General features: G+C 36.9%; 1 protein-coding gene across 6 annotated transcripts in view; it reads left to right on the top strand.

Moving 5' to 3' along the window:
- nexn.S (nexilin F-actin binding protein S homeolog) overlaps positions 1 to 13,475 on the top strand; it is a 45,143-nt gene extending 31,668 nt beyond the window's left edge. For 3 of the 6 annotated variants that reach the window (XM_018259295.2, XM_018259297.2, XM_041591118.1), the window contains 9 exons: positions 209 to 406; positions 1,018 to 1,197; positions 1,543 to 1,731; positions 2,035 to 2,226; positions 6,468 to 6,665; positions 8,232 to 8,453; positions 8,596 to 8,781; positions 12,430 to 12,781; positions 12,883 to 13,475. In XM_018259295.2, coding sequence (XP_018114784.1) covers positions 209 to 406; positions 1,018 to 1,197; positions 1,543 to 1,731; positions 2,035 to 2,226; positions 6,468 to 6,665; positions 8,232 to 8,453; positions 8,596 to 8,781; positions 12,430 to 12,781; positions 12,883 to 12,896 — 1,731 coding nt within the window. In that variant the 3' untranslated portion in view covers positions 12,897 to 13,475. 6 annotated transcript variants of the gene reach the window in all.
- Positions 13,476 to 16,448: the final 2,973 nt, after the last annotated feature.

Below are 16,448 nucleotides of genomic sequence, written 5' to 3'. Positions count from 1 at the left end.
TAGGCTATTTTCTTACAGTACAGATACACTGAATATATCATTTATCAAAATACATATTTGTTCTGGTATAGAACAGTTTGTTAATATTTCCCACAACTTAAATGTTTCTAGAGAAAATGTCACTAACTTAACCTTTTGGTGGCCTTTAAGATTATTGCAGTAATAATATACAGTACTAATCACGTCTAGTGTTTCTCTTTTTAAACAGGAAGGTGTTGAGGAAGTAGCTGTACCAGACATAACAAATAAGTCAAAAATATCACCAGGGAAAATAAATGTCAATTTTGAAGATCTAGAAAAGAAAAGGGAAGAAGAAGAAAAGAAAAACCGCGAAGAAGACAAAAAAAGACGATATGAAGAGCATAGAAGGTCATTCAGGGAAGCTAAGAGGCGTCCCTCAACTATGGTAATAGTCAGACATGTTTATTTTCCTTGGCTATCCCTCATACAACCTAGAGGCAGTTCCTAAATGTGCACTTTTGAAATAAACCATGTTTGATACAGCTACTATAACATCCTGAGTATGAATCTTCACTTATCCTAAAGTGGCTATAAACTAATTATTATTTAATCAATAAAATATATAGGGTTGCACTGAATCCACTATTTTAGGATTTGGCCAAACCCTGAATCCTTTGTGAAAGATTTGGCCAAATGCCGAACTGAATTTGAACCCTAATTTCCATGAGGAAACCGAGGGGGGGGGGGGAAGAACCCTGCACGCGTGACTTGCTTGTTTGTCACCTAAATCCTGGATTCGGTGCATTTCTAAAAATATATGGCATCCCTTTATGAAATTAGTAGAAATAAAATAAAGATTCTGTTACAGGTCACGTGACACTGTCTGTTAAGAAGATATAAACTTATTGAATAATAATTTTTTTCCATTTACAGGCATGGTGGTAGAAAGGGTCATTTTTTGTTGATGGAGCAGAACAGTCTTGTTTTTAGCAAAGAACCAAAAACATGAACATTTTACTTATGAAATGTCTTTGCTTACCCTATTTTATTTTTTAGGATGACTCTGAAACTCAAGATAAGAAAACCAAAGAGCACATAACACCTGGCAAGCTAAAATTAACTTTTGAAGAGCTGGAAAAGCAAAGACAAGAGCAGCAGAAAAAGCAAGCCGAAGAAGAATCACGCCTCCGTTTAGAAGAAGAAAGGCGTCAATTTGAAAAAGCAAAACAACATATGGTAAAGTATTAGGTATTATTCTTAGGCAACACCTGGTAGGGAATGCTTCAACAGAGAGGATAGAAATGATTATTAACATGTATTTATAGAGCGCCAACATATTGTGCAGCGCTACCAAATTTCTGTTCTCCATTCTGCTCTTATTTATGTTTTTACTTTTTTCCCATCATAATAAATTATAAAATTTCATTGAAGTAAAAATTACTTAATTATCTGTAACATTTTGAGTTAAACTTATTAATTTTTAATCATAGAAATTCACAAAGGCATTATTTGGGTTGAAATAACAAACATACCATCAAGTTCTCAATTTGAAGTGACTTTGAAAACATTTTTTTTTTATAGGTTAATGAGGAGGAATGTGATAATGAAATGAGAGCTCATAGAGAAGAAACCCGTCCAGGAAAATTAAAATTGAGCTTTGAAGAACTGGAAAAGCAGAGGAGGGATGAGGAAAAAAGAAAAGCGGAGGAAGAGGCAAGAAGGAAGATAGAAGAAGAAAAAAGGGAATTTGCTGAAGCAAGAAGGAATATGGTAATGTTCTCACACATTTAATTCAAGATGGAGCATAACGTTTTATAAAAAAAAAAGCCCATGTATCTCTAAGTACACAGCAAACTAAAAGCCCAATTCACTGTAAACAGATGAAATTGGAGCTGTTCTAGGGCTATTGCCTTATCAAGATACTTACCATGTAATTTATAATTAACACATATTTCAAGGGAATAACCTTCCTCAGACAATATATGCCAGGAGCTATGCACACTAGTTATTTTTCTTTTTATAAAGGTTGTATGCGTGCCATTTATTAATTATCCCTTGCTTGGTGTATTTTAGGCTATGCAGGATGATGAAGAAGAGTCATTAGCGGAAACAACAAAAGAAAACTTTCAACCTGGAAAACTGAAACTAAGTTTTGAAGAACTGGAAAAGCAGCGCCGAGATGCTGAGCACAGAAGAGCTGAGGAAGACGCCAGGAAGCGTTTGGAGGAGGAAAAGAAACAGTTTGCAGAGGCTAGAAAAAACATGGTAAGTTTCCAGCTTTAGCCCTGTAACAGTGTGGTAACATCATTTGGGCAGAAGAGGATAGCACTTCAGTATGGAACTGCTTTCAGGCAGGCTATTGTTTCTCCTACTCAATGTAACTGAAGGTGTTGCAGTGGGACATGGATTTTTACTAGTGAGTGCTGTTTTTATATCTGCCAGGGACCAGTTATCCGGTAACCTTCCCCTTATTCTGCTGATGGGCTGCTGGTGGAGAGTAGAGAGGGGGTGAAATCACTACAACTTGCAGTGCAGCTGTGAAGAGTGAGGTTTATCAGAGCACAAGTCACATGACTGGGGGCACCTGGGAAAGTGACAATATGTCTAGCCCCCATGTCAAATTTCAAAATTAAATATTAAAAAAAATCTGTTTGCTCTTTTAAAAAACGAATTTCAGTGTAGAGGTCTAATGGAGCAGCACTATTAACTAATGCATTTTGAAAAAAACATGTTTTCCCATGACAGTATCCCTTTAAGATATTTTGGACCTAATTTAAAGTATTATTAAAAGTATTTCTTACTAGTTTAACAATTCAATTGTTTTCAGTTTCAGTCAGTTTTGGTACTGTTTATTTAAACTTTCAAAAAGTTCCAATTGAAATTGAGGGATGTTTAAGTAATAAATTACATTATGCTGAGGTAATAAACTCAAATCCATTATTTTAATGACAGTGGTCATTTAGTACAAGGCAGGGAGCAAAGTGCAAAAATGTTTTGAACGAGCACTAAGGCAGATGCTCTTGCACATTTTCTCCCTGTAACTGACTTGCTTTGACAGAGTAAAATACTATTTACGATTTATTCTTGAACTATTGTATAGACTATTCTATAGATAATTATGGGATTTTGCCCAGTCTAAGGTGGCAAAGTTAAGTCAGCTTTTAAGTGGTAAAAATCAGGAGGTTCTACCAAATTGTATAATGATAAAATATATCCATACAGATCAAAGTTTTATAAATAGGCCATACTACAAATATTGAAGACTTTTTTGGCAATTTCCCAACTTTGCACTTTATAAATAGGATTCTAAATACCATATCCATGATCTGACTATGAGCACAGGAGTAGCAGTTAATATGCCTGCACTCAGACCATACGTGTTCAACTTGTGCCCCTTGTAACAATTAGAATGTCACTGGTTACTGAGATACAATATTGATTGCTTAAGGGGAATATAATCTTTCAGTTACATACAATTACTATCTTTTGTACTCAAAAATAGTCTAGTTGTAGAGGTGTTTAATAGCACAACTTGTTTTTAGTAATGTATGTCCAGTAACTAACAATTTTGTGTATATAACTTTTTTTTTTACTTATTTTAATGAATATTTGATTTACTCTTTATATATTTTTATAATCCAAGTGTGCTTTTTCATCAGTTATTATACCAGCTAGCCACAGTTTTGTTAACATACAGCAGCTATGTGTCACTGTGTGTGTGGCACTGGGCCTGCCATAGGCTAAAATAAAATAATAACCTGCATACCAGGTTTTGAAAGTTTCTAATTTTACTTAATAAAGACAACAAAATCAAAATGTAAACAGTAGCATCCCACTAAAATTCAGATTTTTGCCATTTATTTAGTCTTTAAAGGGATACGGTCATGAGAAAATGTTTTTTTCAAAACACATCAGTAAATAGTGCTGCCCCAACAGAATTCTGGACTGAAATACCTTTTTCAAAAGAACAAACTGATTTTTTTATATTTGATTTTGAAATCTGACATATTGCCTGATTCCCAGTCATGTGACTTGAGCTCTGTTAAACTTTAGTCACTCTTTACTGCTGTACTGCAAGTGTGAGTGATATCACCACCCCCCCCCCTCAGCAGCCAATCAGCAGAACAATAGGAAGTAACCAGATAACAGCTTCCTTGAAGATATAAGAACAGCACTCAATAGTAAAAATCCATGTCCCACTGCGACACCTTCAGCTACTTTGAGTATGAGAATCAATAGCCTGGCCTGAAAGCAGTTCCATCATGAAGTGCTGGCTCTTTCTGAAAGCACGTGACCAGGTAAAATGACTTGAGATGGCTGCCTACACACCAATATTACAACTGAAAAAATACCCTTGTTGGGTTAGGAATGAAATTTTACATGATAGAGTGAAATTTTACATGATAGAGTGAATTATTTGCAGTGTAAACAGTGACATTTAGAAATAAGAACTACGCCATAAAAATCACGACAGTATCTCTTAAAGTATGCCATACCTCTGATGTTTTCTCATAATTGAACCAGGGAAGGTCTGACCGTAGTCATTTAGTGCAGTGGCTTTGTGTTGGATGAACTATATAAAAACATTGGCTACCTGCAGTAATGTAACTATTATTGCGGGGGCCTGTGTGCAGGCAGAGCAGCCAGGCATCCCCCTCCTGACGCAGTTTTCAGCTTGCATTCACATTGGCAAGATTTCCAGAGGGCAGACGGCACCCCCAGTAGTTTCACCCCTGGCCAAGATTGCATTTATCAAAATGAAAGTTTAGAAAGCATGAGATATTTTTCATTTGTACCCATGTATTTACAATATATTAGAAGAGTCACAGAACTTTTATCTCACATGCCCACACAAAATGTTTTTTCGCCAATATTTAAACCCTTGTTATTCAATGTTCATTCATCACAATTTAACTACGGCTACAAAAGTGAAATTTCAAACTAATCTTCATCTAAAATGAAGTGTAGCATCCTGGATATTGAGCAGATGTGAGAAATGCAGGTTTACTTTCTCAGAAGTATTGCAAAAGGCTATGTAGCAAAGGATTCCTGCCCTCATATGGCAATTACTGATACTGCAGTCTTTATTTCAGAATAAAAGTTTAAAAGAAAAAACTAATACAAGGTTTTCAGTTGGGATGCTGGTGTTAAAATCAGTTTGAACTTCACAGTGGAAAAGGGCAGAATAGAAAAAAACATTCTAGACTATTTACAAATTCCTTTTGATAACTACCTTCCTCAGTATACTAAATGATAGATAAATGTCCTTTAATTTGGAGTGTTCAAAATTACATTTTTAGGAATGAATTACTAAATTTAAAATGCAATACAATTTTTTTCCCCACAATGTGGCAATATAGATATTTAGATTTAAAGCTGGCTATAGACGCAAAGATCTGATCGTTCGAAACCTTGAACGATCGGACTTCCCCATCTCCCGACCTGCCACTAACCTCCAGTTTAAATAAAGTAGTAAGAGAACAAATCAGCCGATGTTCTGCCTGACAGCAATCGTACGAAAGTTTATGTCTGACAAAGCTGGTGACAGTCCCCCACTGAAAATCGTCCGTTCGGCAATCCATGCAGAGATATTATCAGCAGCCGTCAGAAATCTTTTAACCTGTCCGATCGTCCAAGCGAAATCGAGGATTTGAACAATCGGATCTTTGCGTCTATGGCCAGCTTAAGACACATCAGTTGTGTACAACTTAACTAGTGTTTTATATAACACCTTTTAAGGGGAAAGGGGGGGCCTGTGTTTTTCTGGTCAAGGCAGGCATAATGTATAGTATATTATGCCCAGCACCAAATTAAGCATAAATGTCAAACTGGTACCTGTCTTTGGTACTGATGAGTTGCAAGTGAATACATGCAGTGCATGCATTTATACACCCATGTTGACCAAGCATTTCTAGCTGATCAGACCAATAACAAACATTGATACAATAAATTGAAACTTGACTAATTTAAATTGCTACTTGGTTGCTGTGTTTGCAAATAATATGAGCAGGGGAGCCATGTTAAACTGCAGGACAGAAAGCTCTATATATCGCTCTTCTCTATAAAACACACACCCTAGTACAAAAGACACATAAAAAAAACAAAGCCAAGACTAGTGTCTCTTTAAGGAAGTACAGCTGTATAGCTCAACAGCAACAGGCTGACCAACACTCACAATGATAGGTGCCAGATTTAGGATAAAATTAAAATAAAAAGTGAGGGTAAATAAGCAGGATAAATAGCAATTTGTGATTCTGACAGCTATTCAGTGGCTATACAAAATATCTATTATATTGTACAGTGCTGTGGAATATGTTTAGTGGGTTCCTAAATATGTGAATCATATGAAAAATAATGTCTGAAAACCACTATATAGTGTGGTTAAGGGGACACAATTAATGAAAAAATACAATGAATAAAATGAATACTTTTGGGTTCAAGAAATGATTTGTATGAAGCTGCAACTTAGCAGACATAACCAATGAATACATATTTTTCTCAATCAGGAGCCTGACGAGGAAAACATCAATCTGTGTAAAACATTTTCTCAAGAGTCTATAGCTCCAGGTAAACTGGAAATTAATTTTGAGGAGCTTCTTAAGTATAAAATAGATGAAGAGAAAAGACTAAAGGAGGAAGAACGCAAACAAAAACTGGAAGAAGAAAAACAAATATTTGCACAATTAAGAGAAGAAATAGGGAAGGTATGGCATTTCTTTCAAATCCTCTTAGTTTTTAAATTTGTTTGTAAAACTTAAAAAAAAAAGTTAAATGGACAGTATGCCCCTTTTTTCGACATTGGTGTAATGGACATAGGGCTTGTGTTGAACATACTTTTTGCCTGTTTTTTTACCTAGAAAATATCCAATTTTTTTGTTATTTCAAGCTTTAACAGGGCACAGTTTGAAAATGAAACCTAAGCCACATTCTACTTCCTGGTCCCAAAAAGCAAAGTCAAGCAACCCAACCGAGAAGCTTCTGTATAAGTTGCTCTTTATCTAAAAATAGAACACATTGCAGCTATTATAGAGGGCTATGTGTAAGAGAGGGCTATGTAAAAAAAATGGAGCAAATAAGTTATTGAGGAGACATAGAGGCCACCAGATTGATATAAATCAGCATGTTCGAGATTTTAGAGAAGGCTTTGGTGGGAAATAATTACATAGGAAACAAAGGCCAGGTATAGCTAGGAAATAAGTAGAGGGAGGACTTGGAAATGGTTAAACAATCAGCTGCTTTTTAGAACAAAAAATGTTGGCAGTTTTACAATCCAGTGTTAGAAAGCTTGAGCACAATATTTATTTAGTGGGCAGTTTGCTCATGATTTTGCCCTTTAAGGGACTTATGAACAATCAGTCTTGCACACAACAAACAGAACCAAGTCAAACGGGTATTTTTTCTGTGAACCAAGATGCGATTATAATGGCTCAAATAAAGCTCAATCCCATCTCATACTGATATTGTATGTATATTGTATTGTACCATTCTGACCTTATCTGATGGCCTTCTTCTTAACGGCCTATAAATGCGGCGTATGGGCACATTAGAATTTCCAGAACAGTTTAGCCATAGGCAGAGTGGGCAGTGTTCAGCAACAGTCCAATAATCAACGCATTGTTCTAATTCTAGACTTCAACCTAATTTTTAAAATACTGTTTCCCTGCAGCTGGCAAATTATTACTGAGTGTCATAAGTCCGTCATATGAAAGCAACTGCAACTATGCAAAATGTAGCTATGAGTAAAATTGCAATGGATTTGATGTGTGAAACAAAAGAAAGGTAATGGTGATATTGTACAGAATGGCAGAAAAAAGGCTCACTTAGCTGCATATTTTTTACAATTCTAAATGCAATCACCTTCTGTATGTCACAAGCATTTTGTCTCAAATTTTTTTGGAGAACCAGCTTAAACAGAGGCTCATGAAATGGTGCATGTTTCAGATACCTCAATGTTTGTGTCTCCCAAAAAAAAACTATCCCCAGCCAATTCAATTATCTTAAAACACTACCCTATACTCACCCACGTTCTGCTTGAGATAAGGCACTGGAACATGCTACAGGATGTAGGAACCTCATTGTAGTCTCTTCCACTATAGTTCTGCAGTAATGTAATAAATAACTTTAGGAGAGCCGACCTAAGCAATAAAAAAATGTAGATGTAGAGCAATGCCAAGATAGGCTGCCAATTACCCTCACCTACATCAGTGTATTCTTTTAAAATACTTGCATTCCGCTTCAGTACTGATAAGCTTTTTCATATTTCTAAATAGGATGAAGTAAATGAAAGTTCTGGGGCTTTAAGTAAGGAATATGAGGAACTAATAAAGCTGAAAAGGACTGGTTCTATCCAGGCTAAAAACCTGAAAAGCAAATTCGAAAAGATAGGAAAATTAACCGATGAAGAAATACAAAGGAAGATTGATGAGGAAAGGTCTAAGAGAAAAGCCATGGACCAGGAGCTGAAAGAGAGAGAAGCAGAGCATTTTCATGAGGTCAGTTTCCTTTCTTCCACTTTAATCACATTTCATTAATTTAGATCAGACTAAGAATATAAGGAAAGAACACAATAATACAATAACCAGGTATAACCCTGGGGAGGATAGTAACTTGCTTTAATAACTATTAATCTTGTAGGATGAAGATGTTGATGTCAGACCAACTATCAAGAGTCGTGCACCATTTTCCCACAAAGTTAACATGAAGGCTAGATTTGAACAAATGGCAAGAGCCAGAGAGGAAGAAGAGCTAAGGAGAATTGAAGAACAAAAACGTCAGCGGATGCAGTTTGAACAGAAAGAGATTGATGCAGCCTTACAAAAGGTAGTAAAAGTTTTAATAGAAATTCAGTGTTCAATAAAAATCTTCTGTAATATTGGGTGGGGGGCATACATTTCCAGAAGGCAGGGCTAGCCCCCCTGTTTGGGGGCAGGGCAAGTCTGAGACCAAATAGGCAGTGATTTGTTGGCAAAGATAATCCTAAATCAAGCCTCAATGTTAGTCAATTGTCATGTGGGCTGAACATTTCTTAAAGGAGAACTAAACCCTAAAAATTAATGTGGCTAAAAATGCCATGTTTCATATACTGAACTTATTGCACCAGCCTTAAAGGGATCCTGTCATCGGAAAACATGTTTTTTTCAAAACGCACCAGTAGTTGTGTGATACTCCAGCAGAATTCTGCACTGAAATCCATTTCTCAAAAGAGCAAACAGATTTTTTTATGTTCAATTTTGAAATCTGACATGGGGCTAGACATTTTGTCAATTTCCCAGCTGCCCCCAGTCATGTGACTTGTAAGAGAGAAATGCTTTCTGGCAGGCTGCTGTTTTTCCTTCTCAATGTAACTGAAGGTGACTCAGTGGGACATGAGTTTTTACTATTGCATGCTGTTCTTAGATCTACCAGGCAGCTGTTATCTTGTGTTAGGGAGCTGCTATCTGGTTACCTTCCCATTGTTCTTTTGTTTGGCTGCTGGGGGGAAAAATGGAGGGGGTGATATCACTCCAACTTGCAGTACAGCAGTAAAGTGTGATTGAAGATTATCAGAGCACAAGTCACATGACTTGGGGCAGCTGGGAAATTGACAAAATGTCTAGCCCCATGTCAGATTTCAAAATTGAATATAAAAAAAATCTGTTTGCTCTTTTGAGAAATGGATTTCAGTGCAGAATTCTGCTGGAGCAGCACTATTAACGGATTCATTTTGAAACATTTTTTTTCCCATAACAGTATCCCTTTAAGTTTCAGCTTCTCAATAGCAGCAATGATCCAGGACCTCAAACTTATCACATAGGGTCACCATCTTGGAAAGTGTCTGTGACACTCACATGCTTAGTGGGCTCTGAGCAGCTGTTGAGAAGCTAAGCTTAGGGGTTGTTGCAAATTTTCAAGCAGAAAATGAGGTTAGTCTGTAATAAAAGCTGATGCTATTGGGCGGAATATTAAATTCTAATGCTAGTTGCACTGGTTTCTGTGCTGCCATGTAGTAATTATCTGTATGAATTACTAATCAGCCTTATATTGTGACATTTCTATTCTATGTGTACTGTATATTGTGAGTGGGTCCCTAAGCTGAGTTAGTGACAGCAGCACAGAGCATGTGCAGTGAATCCGCAGAATAGAAGATGGGGAGCTACTGAGGCATCTTTGGAGACACAGATCTGTATTGCCAAAAGGCTGTGGTTGCCTTCGGCTGGTAAAAAGACAAAAACAATGTACAACGTTTCTAGCCTACTTCTTTAGTTCAACTTTCATTGTCCTTTAATAATGGCATTATGTCCATACATCTGTAACTTCGTTATGAGCGGAATGGGCCCCACAAACGCCAAGTACATCAGGATCCACATAAATCCGGCTCTGTGCTAGAACAGCATAAAGAAACTGCATCTTGAACCATATTTTCAAAAACAAATATAAAAAAAAAATAAAGCAACAAAATTTGATTGAATATAACACCAGCAGTATCTTCAACCCTCTAATAGGCTGAAACAGGGTAAGAATCAAAGACTGATGGTTTAGGTCTTGGGGCATCTTTTAGAAGCCTGCCAATATCTAATGATGGTGATGTAGAGCATGTTAAAAGTGTAGTGCAACTTTCTGGATTAATTGCTCTATGTTCTAATTACTCTTATTTTCTGCATTGGCTTACATCACCACATCCCTCTATGAAGAAAGACATATAATAAACTCTCTAATGCTTATTTACCAGTAGGTCCTTCCAGAAAACACAATACAAGTAAGGAGGTTCCATCTTAATATTTGAAAAGGGCTTTTTACAGTGAGAGCTGTGAAGTTGTGGAATTCTCTCCTTGATTCAAGCATACAGGGTTTGGATGGCTTTTTAGCAAGTGAGAAAATACAGGGTTACAGAAATTTACAGAAAGTTGATCCAGGGACTGATTCGATTGCCATCTTGGAATTCGGAAGGAATTCCCCTCCCCTCAAGAGGCTTCAGGAAAGTTTTTTTTTTGCCTTTCTCTGGCTCAACTATAGGATAGGCAGTTTAATTTAGACATTAAAGGTTGAACTCTGATCTGGGGTTGCTTATTTTAAACACTGCCTCTTTTTATGATCTTGCTCTCTGCGAACTGATGAATTCATAAGAATGGTTGTAAAAAGGCATTATTTGCAACTATTTGAGTCTTCCTGCATTCCATCTTTTTAGTTTTATTCTGGAAGATGTAGTCTACCTTAAAAAAGACTCTGCCACTATTTTATATTTTCATAGCGAAGCGGTGGTTTACCAGTTTAAGTTACAGCTTGCAGTCACTTACTTCAATTACTGCACCACGGAATGAGCTGCACTGGTGGAACCAAAAGGAAGACAATTCAAGCTGGAAAGTTATGCTTTAGATCCCCAGCAGCTGGAACAGCCTTTTAAACTAAAATCACCATTGAGCTTTGGAGATATGCATTTAGCTTAGAATTGGAAATCTCCTTCAGATCCGTCAGTGCAAAAAAAAAACCCCCCCAAAAAAAGAGCCTATTTGCTCAGTTACTTTTGTATGACCCAACAACAGAAACATCAAAATGCTGTCCAAACCGTCCATCTGCATGTGTAGATAAAGCTATAGAACAAACTCAATACTCATTTATCACATGAGAACTGGGCATAATTCTAAACCTCATAGCTTTTGTAAAGCACATTTAAAATAAAAGGCCAGTTCACCTTGACAATTTCCATTGAGGCAACTGCAAGAGATTTTGGGAGTCTGAAGACAGCATATCTGTTGATTTTAATAGTGAGATCCAATACATCTTCTAGGCAAAATAAGCCCTCCTATAAGAGATATTGGATCAATGAATATCTGACACCCAACTCCTGCATGAAGAGAGAATGAAGAGAAACAGATGCTGAGAGGAATAGTGAAGATTAATGTGATTATTTCAGAAACAGTACAGAATTTTGGATTGATTGTATGTAGAACTTCTCATTTCAGTATAATGACGCTTATATTAAATTTTTATTTTTGCTAGTTACCCTTTAAATTGTTTTAGGATGTAACAAGTGATGTCTAGAATCAAATTTGCAATTATTTCAAATTTAACTTAACATCCTAAATGTCAGTAATATATAGTGTAGGTGTTTTTCCTTCCAGTCCTTGGTATTTCCAATAGCAATTATTCTTCTACATCAGACATATTGCAGATCAAACTACAAAATCTGTTGTGGTGTTGTTAGACAGCTATTCTCTGTATAGGGTGGTATTATGTATGGTTGGACTTCCAAATATCAAATTCTGAATTTGCAATAACATTTTGCATATACAGTGCATCAGTTTATAGTATACATGTCAGTACAGTTCCAGCTTCGATAATTTGTGGAATTGGATTTGTTGAACTATATGGTTTTCCCTTTGTTGTAGTTAAGTAAAGTTGGACCTAAACAGTTGCATTGCAGTGTTTCTTCTTATTGCATAAAGGAATATTTCCTGACATGACATATTCCAATTCAATTATATTTTACAGACAAAAGAAGAAGAGGAGGAGGAAGTAAGTGCCAATGGATCACAAAATGAAGATGAAGAGCTTGCTCGGTCTGGGGCACCCTGGTTTAAGAAACCACTTAAAAATATGTCAGTTGTTGATGGAGAACCAGTAAGGTTTACTGTTAAGGTCACTGGTGAGCCAAAAGCCACAGTTACATGGTGGTTTGAAGGTGAAATGCTACAGGACTGTGAAGACTATCAATATATTGAAAGAGGAGAAACCTACTGTCTTTATCTTCCTGAGACATTTCCAGAGGATGATGGGGAATACATGTGTAAAGCAGTAAACAGCAGAGGGACAGCAGCTAGCAGCTGTATTCTCAGCGTTGAAAGTAAGAGCTAAAAGTATTTGCCACACTTGAAATTTAGAATGCATGATCTGTAACATTCAAGTCTAAATTCTCTATTCTCGCTTTTCTTTTTCTTGCTCTAGCTGATGACTATTAATCTCCTGCTTTACTGGAGTCTCCTTTTTTGACTCATTGCATCCATCTTTTCTTCATTGGGGGCCAAGTAACACAAGAACACTTGCTACATTAATGTGCCATTCCTGAAAGACACAAGGGCGAGGCTTTGAATGCATGTTTGACAGGTGGAAGTGCTGAACAGAATGACGAATTTAAGTAGCTTTGTATTAAAGTTATTTCACAACAGAACTATTTTATAAATATTGTTCCGAAATGAGGAAACTGAAAATACGACTTAATTTATCTTTTCTGAAGTTGAATTTGATGCATTTTCAAGCAACAGCTGTTATCTTAGAGAACTTTTCCAATAAACTTTTGTTGTATCTTAAATTTTTGTATTTCATACAGGGGAAGGGGAAAACAAAAAAAAGATGTAATTTAAATATTACAAATAAAGTCACAGACACAAACAAACAGAGCTTACACCAGAATTCACAGTTCAATAGTTTATTTTCAAACATCCAATAAGTAAAAACACAGAGAATACAATTGCAAAGATACTTGGAACTCTGGAATCAATAGAGAATTTGCAATAAAAGTGTGTGTATATATATTTTAATACCCTGTGGTCGCTGGTTCTTTCTTGCGGATGTACATTAATACTCAACCATGCAACTTGGAAGTGGTGTGCCATCCTAAAAATGGACAATGCTGCTAAAAGGACAGTGGGCCAGAATGTGTTAAGACTAAAGGCAACGCAGTCTATAGGAATGGGACGTACAAAACTAAATGTAAATGCAAAGTGTAGCAGCAGGGCAAAGTGAAAGTTCGGAAGCCATTTGCAGACCTCAAAATAAGTGTGACAACTGCAAAGAACACATTAAGAATGGCTGTTTCAGGTCTGTCAAAGTATGCAATCAAATGTTAAAAAAAAACTGGAATACCTGCTGCCTCATATAATGATTTTCAGCAGATAAAGGCTTTCAAGTGTTTCATGTTTAACTAGGGTACTCATTTGGCTATGAAGGCTCAGACAGCTACAATCTGTCCCATGTACTATAGGAATTAAGCTGGTATTTGTTGAACACATACAAATGTTTTTGTACATAATGCAGGAAACAAAATTAAACTGTGTTAGCATAATCTCTTCACAACTTATCCAGCGAAGTGGGTTCCCACTGAGCTGTACTGTGACTTCTCATAATGCACTGCTTACATTTTTTTTTTTAAATTGTGTTTGTTAAGGGTAAAAGGCACACGTCAAGACTCAGGGAGAGTCACCCAGCAACAAATCTCCTATTCTTCGGGCGACTAATCACCCGAAAAGCCTTCCCGTTGGCTAGAATCTAAATCGCAGGCAGGATGGCACTCTGAGCGCTTCAGTTTCCAAAGTTGCCTCACAAGGAAACTTCGCCCATCAATCTCCCCGAATCTTAGCGTGTGCCCTTATCCTAAGACTCAAATGGCAAGTACCAGTTGAAGGGGAAGAGTACCAGTGCATTTACAATATAATATAAGGCACAAGTGTTTTCTCTGGCGAAGGACAAAATACATATTCACCCATCCCCCACCATATGTATGAGTGCTAACTGCACTGCAATGCACCAGTAGTACGTGTGGTTATTTTCTGTGGGAAATCTGTGCCATGTGCAGCCTATTACTGTCCTGCCAATTAGAACTTTGTCACAGCATATACCCCGGTGGAGAAAACTCAACATCTGCCATTGGCTTAAAGGAAAACTAGCCCCCCCCCCCTAAAAATGTAGGTCTCGTATAAAAAGATATCTAATAAAACAGCTCATATGTAAAACCCTGCTTCATGTAAATAAATCATTATCGTGATATACTTTCAAAAAAGGGCCGCCCCCTGGGATCCTAGGATTTACGGTGCACACAAACAACACATGTTAGGTCACATGAGCCAATTAACAGGCAGAGTTCTGTCTTTTGCTTCAACACTTCTTCCTGTTACAGTGAGAGCTGTAGTATTTCTGGTCAGGTGATCTCTGAGGCAGCACACAGACCATCACAAAACGGTGGTTCAAGGCAAGGGATGTAAATAATCAATGCCTTCAGATGTCTGCAGGGGGCTTTCCATCTTGGCTCTTAACCAATTTTTTTTTTTTTTTTTTTGAAGGTGATGCTACAGTGCTGGCTAAATATATAAAGAACGCACTAGTTTTTGAATGGTCATGTACTTTGAATATGAATTACTAGTGAGCTTTGTATTGTGCCATATATTTGTAACAGCACAGGTCTTAAAAGGATGTGGTTGCCCGCACAGCAGCAAAATGTATAGCATTTCTAGCCCACACTGTAAAGTTTAGGTCCTTCTTTCAACTCCTGAAAACATTTCCATTTAGTCAAGCATGGATCTGTTTTTGGTGAATCCTGTAGCCCCATAATTCATATATTACAGGTATGGAATCTTATCCAGAATAGGCCATAGATTCATATTGAGGCCATATACACTGTTCATATACGTGTTGTAGTCAAACAGCTAGCTGCCGTGCCTTTTGGCTAATGTCATATGCGACCGTGTCTCCTTCTGGGTATAAAAGGAGGGGAAAATTCACTCACACCCATTCCTTTTTGTATCTTAATCGAAAAGGCTTTGGCCTGTGCAAAGGGAGTGGATTTTGACGCAGAAGAGTATTTGCACCGACTGGTGCTGCCAAGGCAGTGCAAATAGAGAAAGGAATGGATGTGACTGAATCATTAGTTTCTCTGCTTTTATATGTAGGCATGTGTGGCATTTGACTTGTAGAAAAGCACCAGCAGAGAATTTTAATTATAAATCTGGCAAATGTTACAGCAACGTTGGCAAACAACTCAACTTCAGCATTTATCTACCAACCCAAGGACACTTAATTAAAACAGTGTTAGCGTTAAGACATTAATGGCACATTAACTCCACTTTGTACCTCCTTCCAAAGACCTATACATGAGCCCTGATTCTGGATGTTAAGTGTAAAACATGTAAGATTTTTAACAGTCTTGATCTGATGAGAAAAGTGCTGCAATTTAAGATAGCAGAACTATAAGTACTTTAATTGCCTTGGTTCTTTAAAGCAATTGTGGGAAGACCGTTTAGGGACAAATAATGCTTTATATATACTGGGGTGCCTGTGTTTTGCATCACCCAGTGGGATTTAACACTGGCTGTGCTGTATTAAACACATAGCAAAATATGAGGAGTTTACATGTATTTAACTATAATGTAAAGTTAACCTGGACTGGTAAAATAGTGCTTGCTTGAAAAATAAATAGGAAAAGTTTATAGCAACAATAGTTCACTCAGCACACAGCAGGGTAAAGCCGTACCGGAAATTATAAGATTAAAATGTTATAATTTGGCTGCTTTATTAAAAGTGAGTCTCTATTTAATTCTTTTTAAAGTTCCAAAACTATTGGTAACCCTTGGATTGGGGGTTGCTTGGGGTGAGACCACTATATAAACTTTTTCAAAACAATTTGACTTGGTGATTTTTGTTCTAAGCGCAGAGTCACACACAGCATTGTTTATGTAATTATTTTGCGTGAAAAACCCTACTACAGTTTTAAAAAAAATGTTAGCGGTGTAGCTAAAGGG

This window comes from Xenopus laevis, chromosome 4S, assembly GCF_017654675.1.
Source record: "Xenopus laevis strain J_2021 chromosome 4S, Xenopus_laevis_v10.1, whole genome shotgun sequence".
Taxonomy (NCBI): domain Eukaryota; kingdom Metazoa; phylum Chordata; class Amphibia; order Anura; family Pipidae; genus Xenopus; species Xenopus laevis.
The sequence above is the reverse complement of the archived record's forward strand: the minus strand, read 5'-3'. Positions and strand labels throughout refer to the sequence as shown.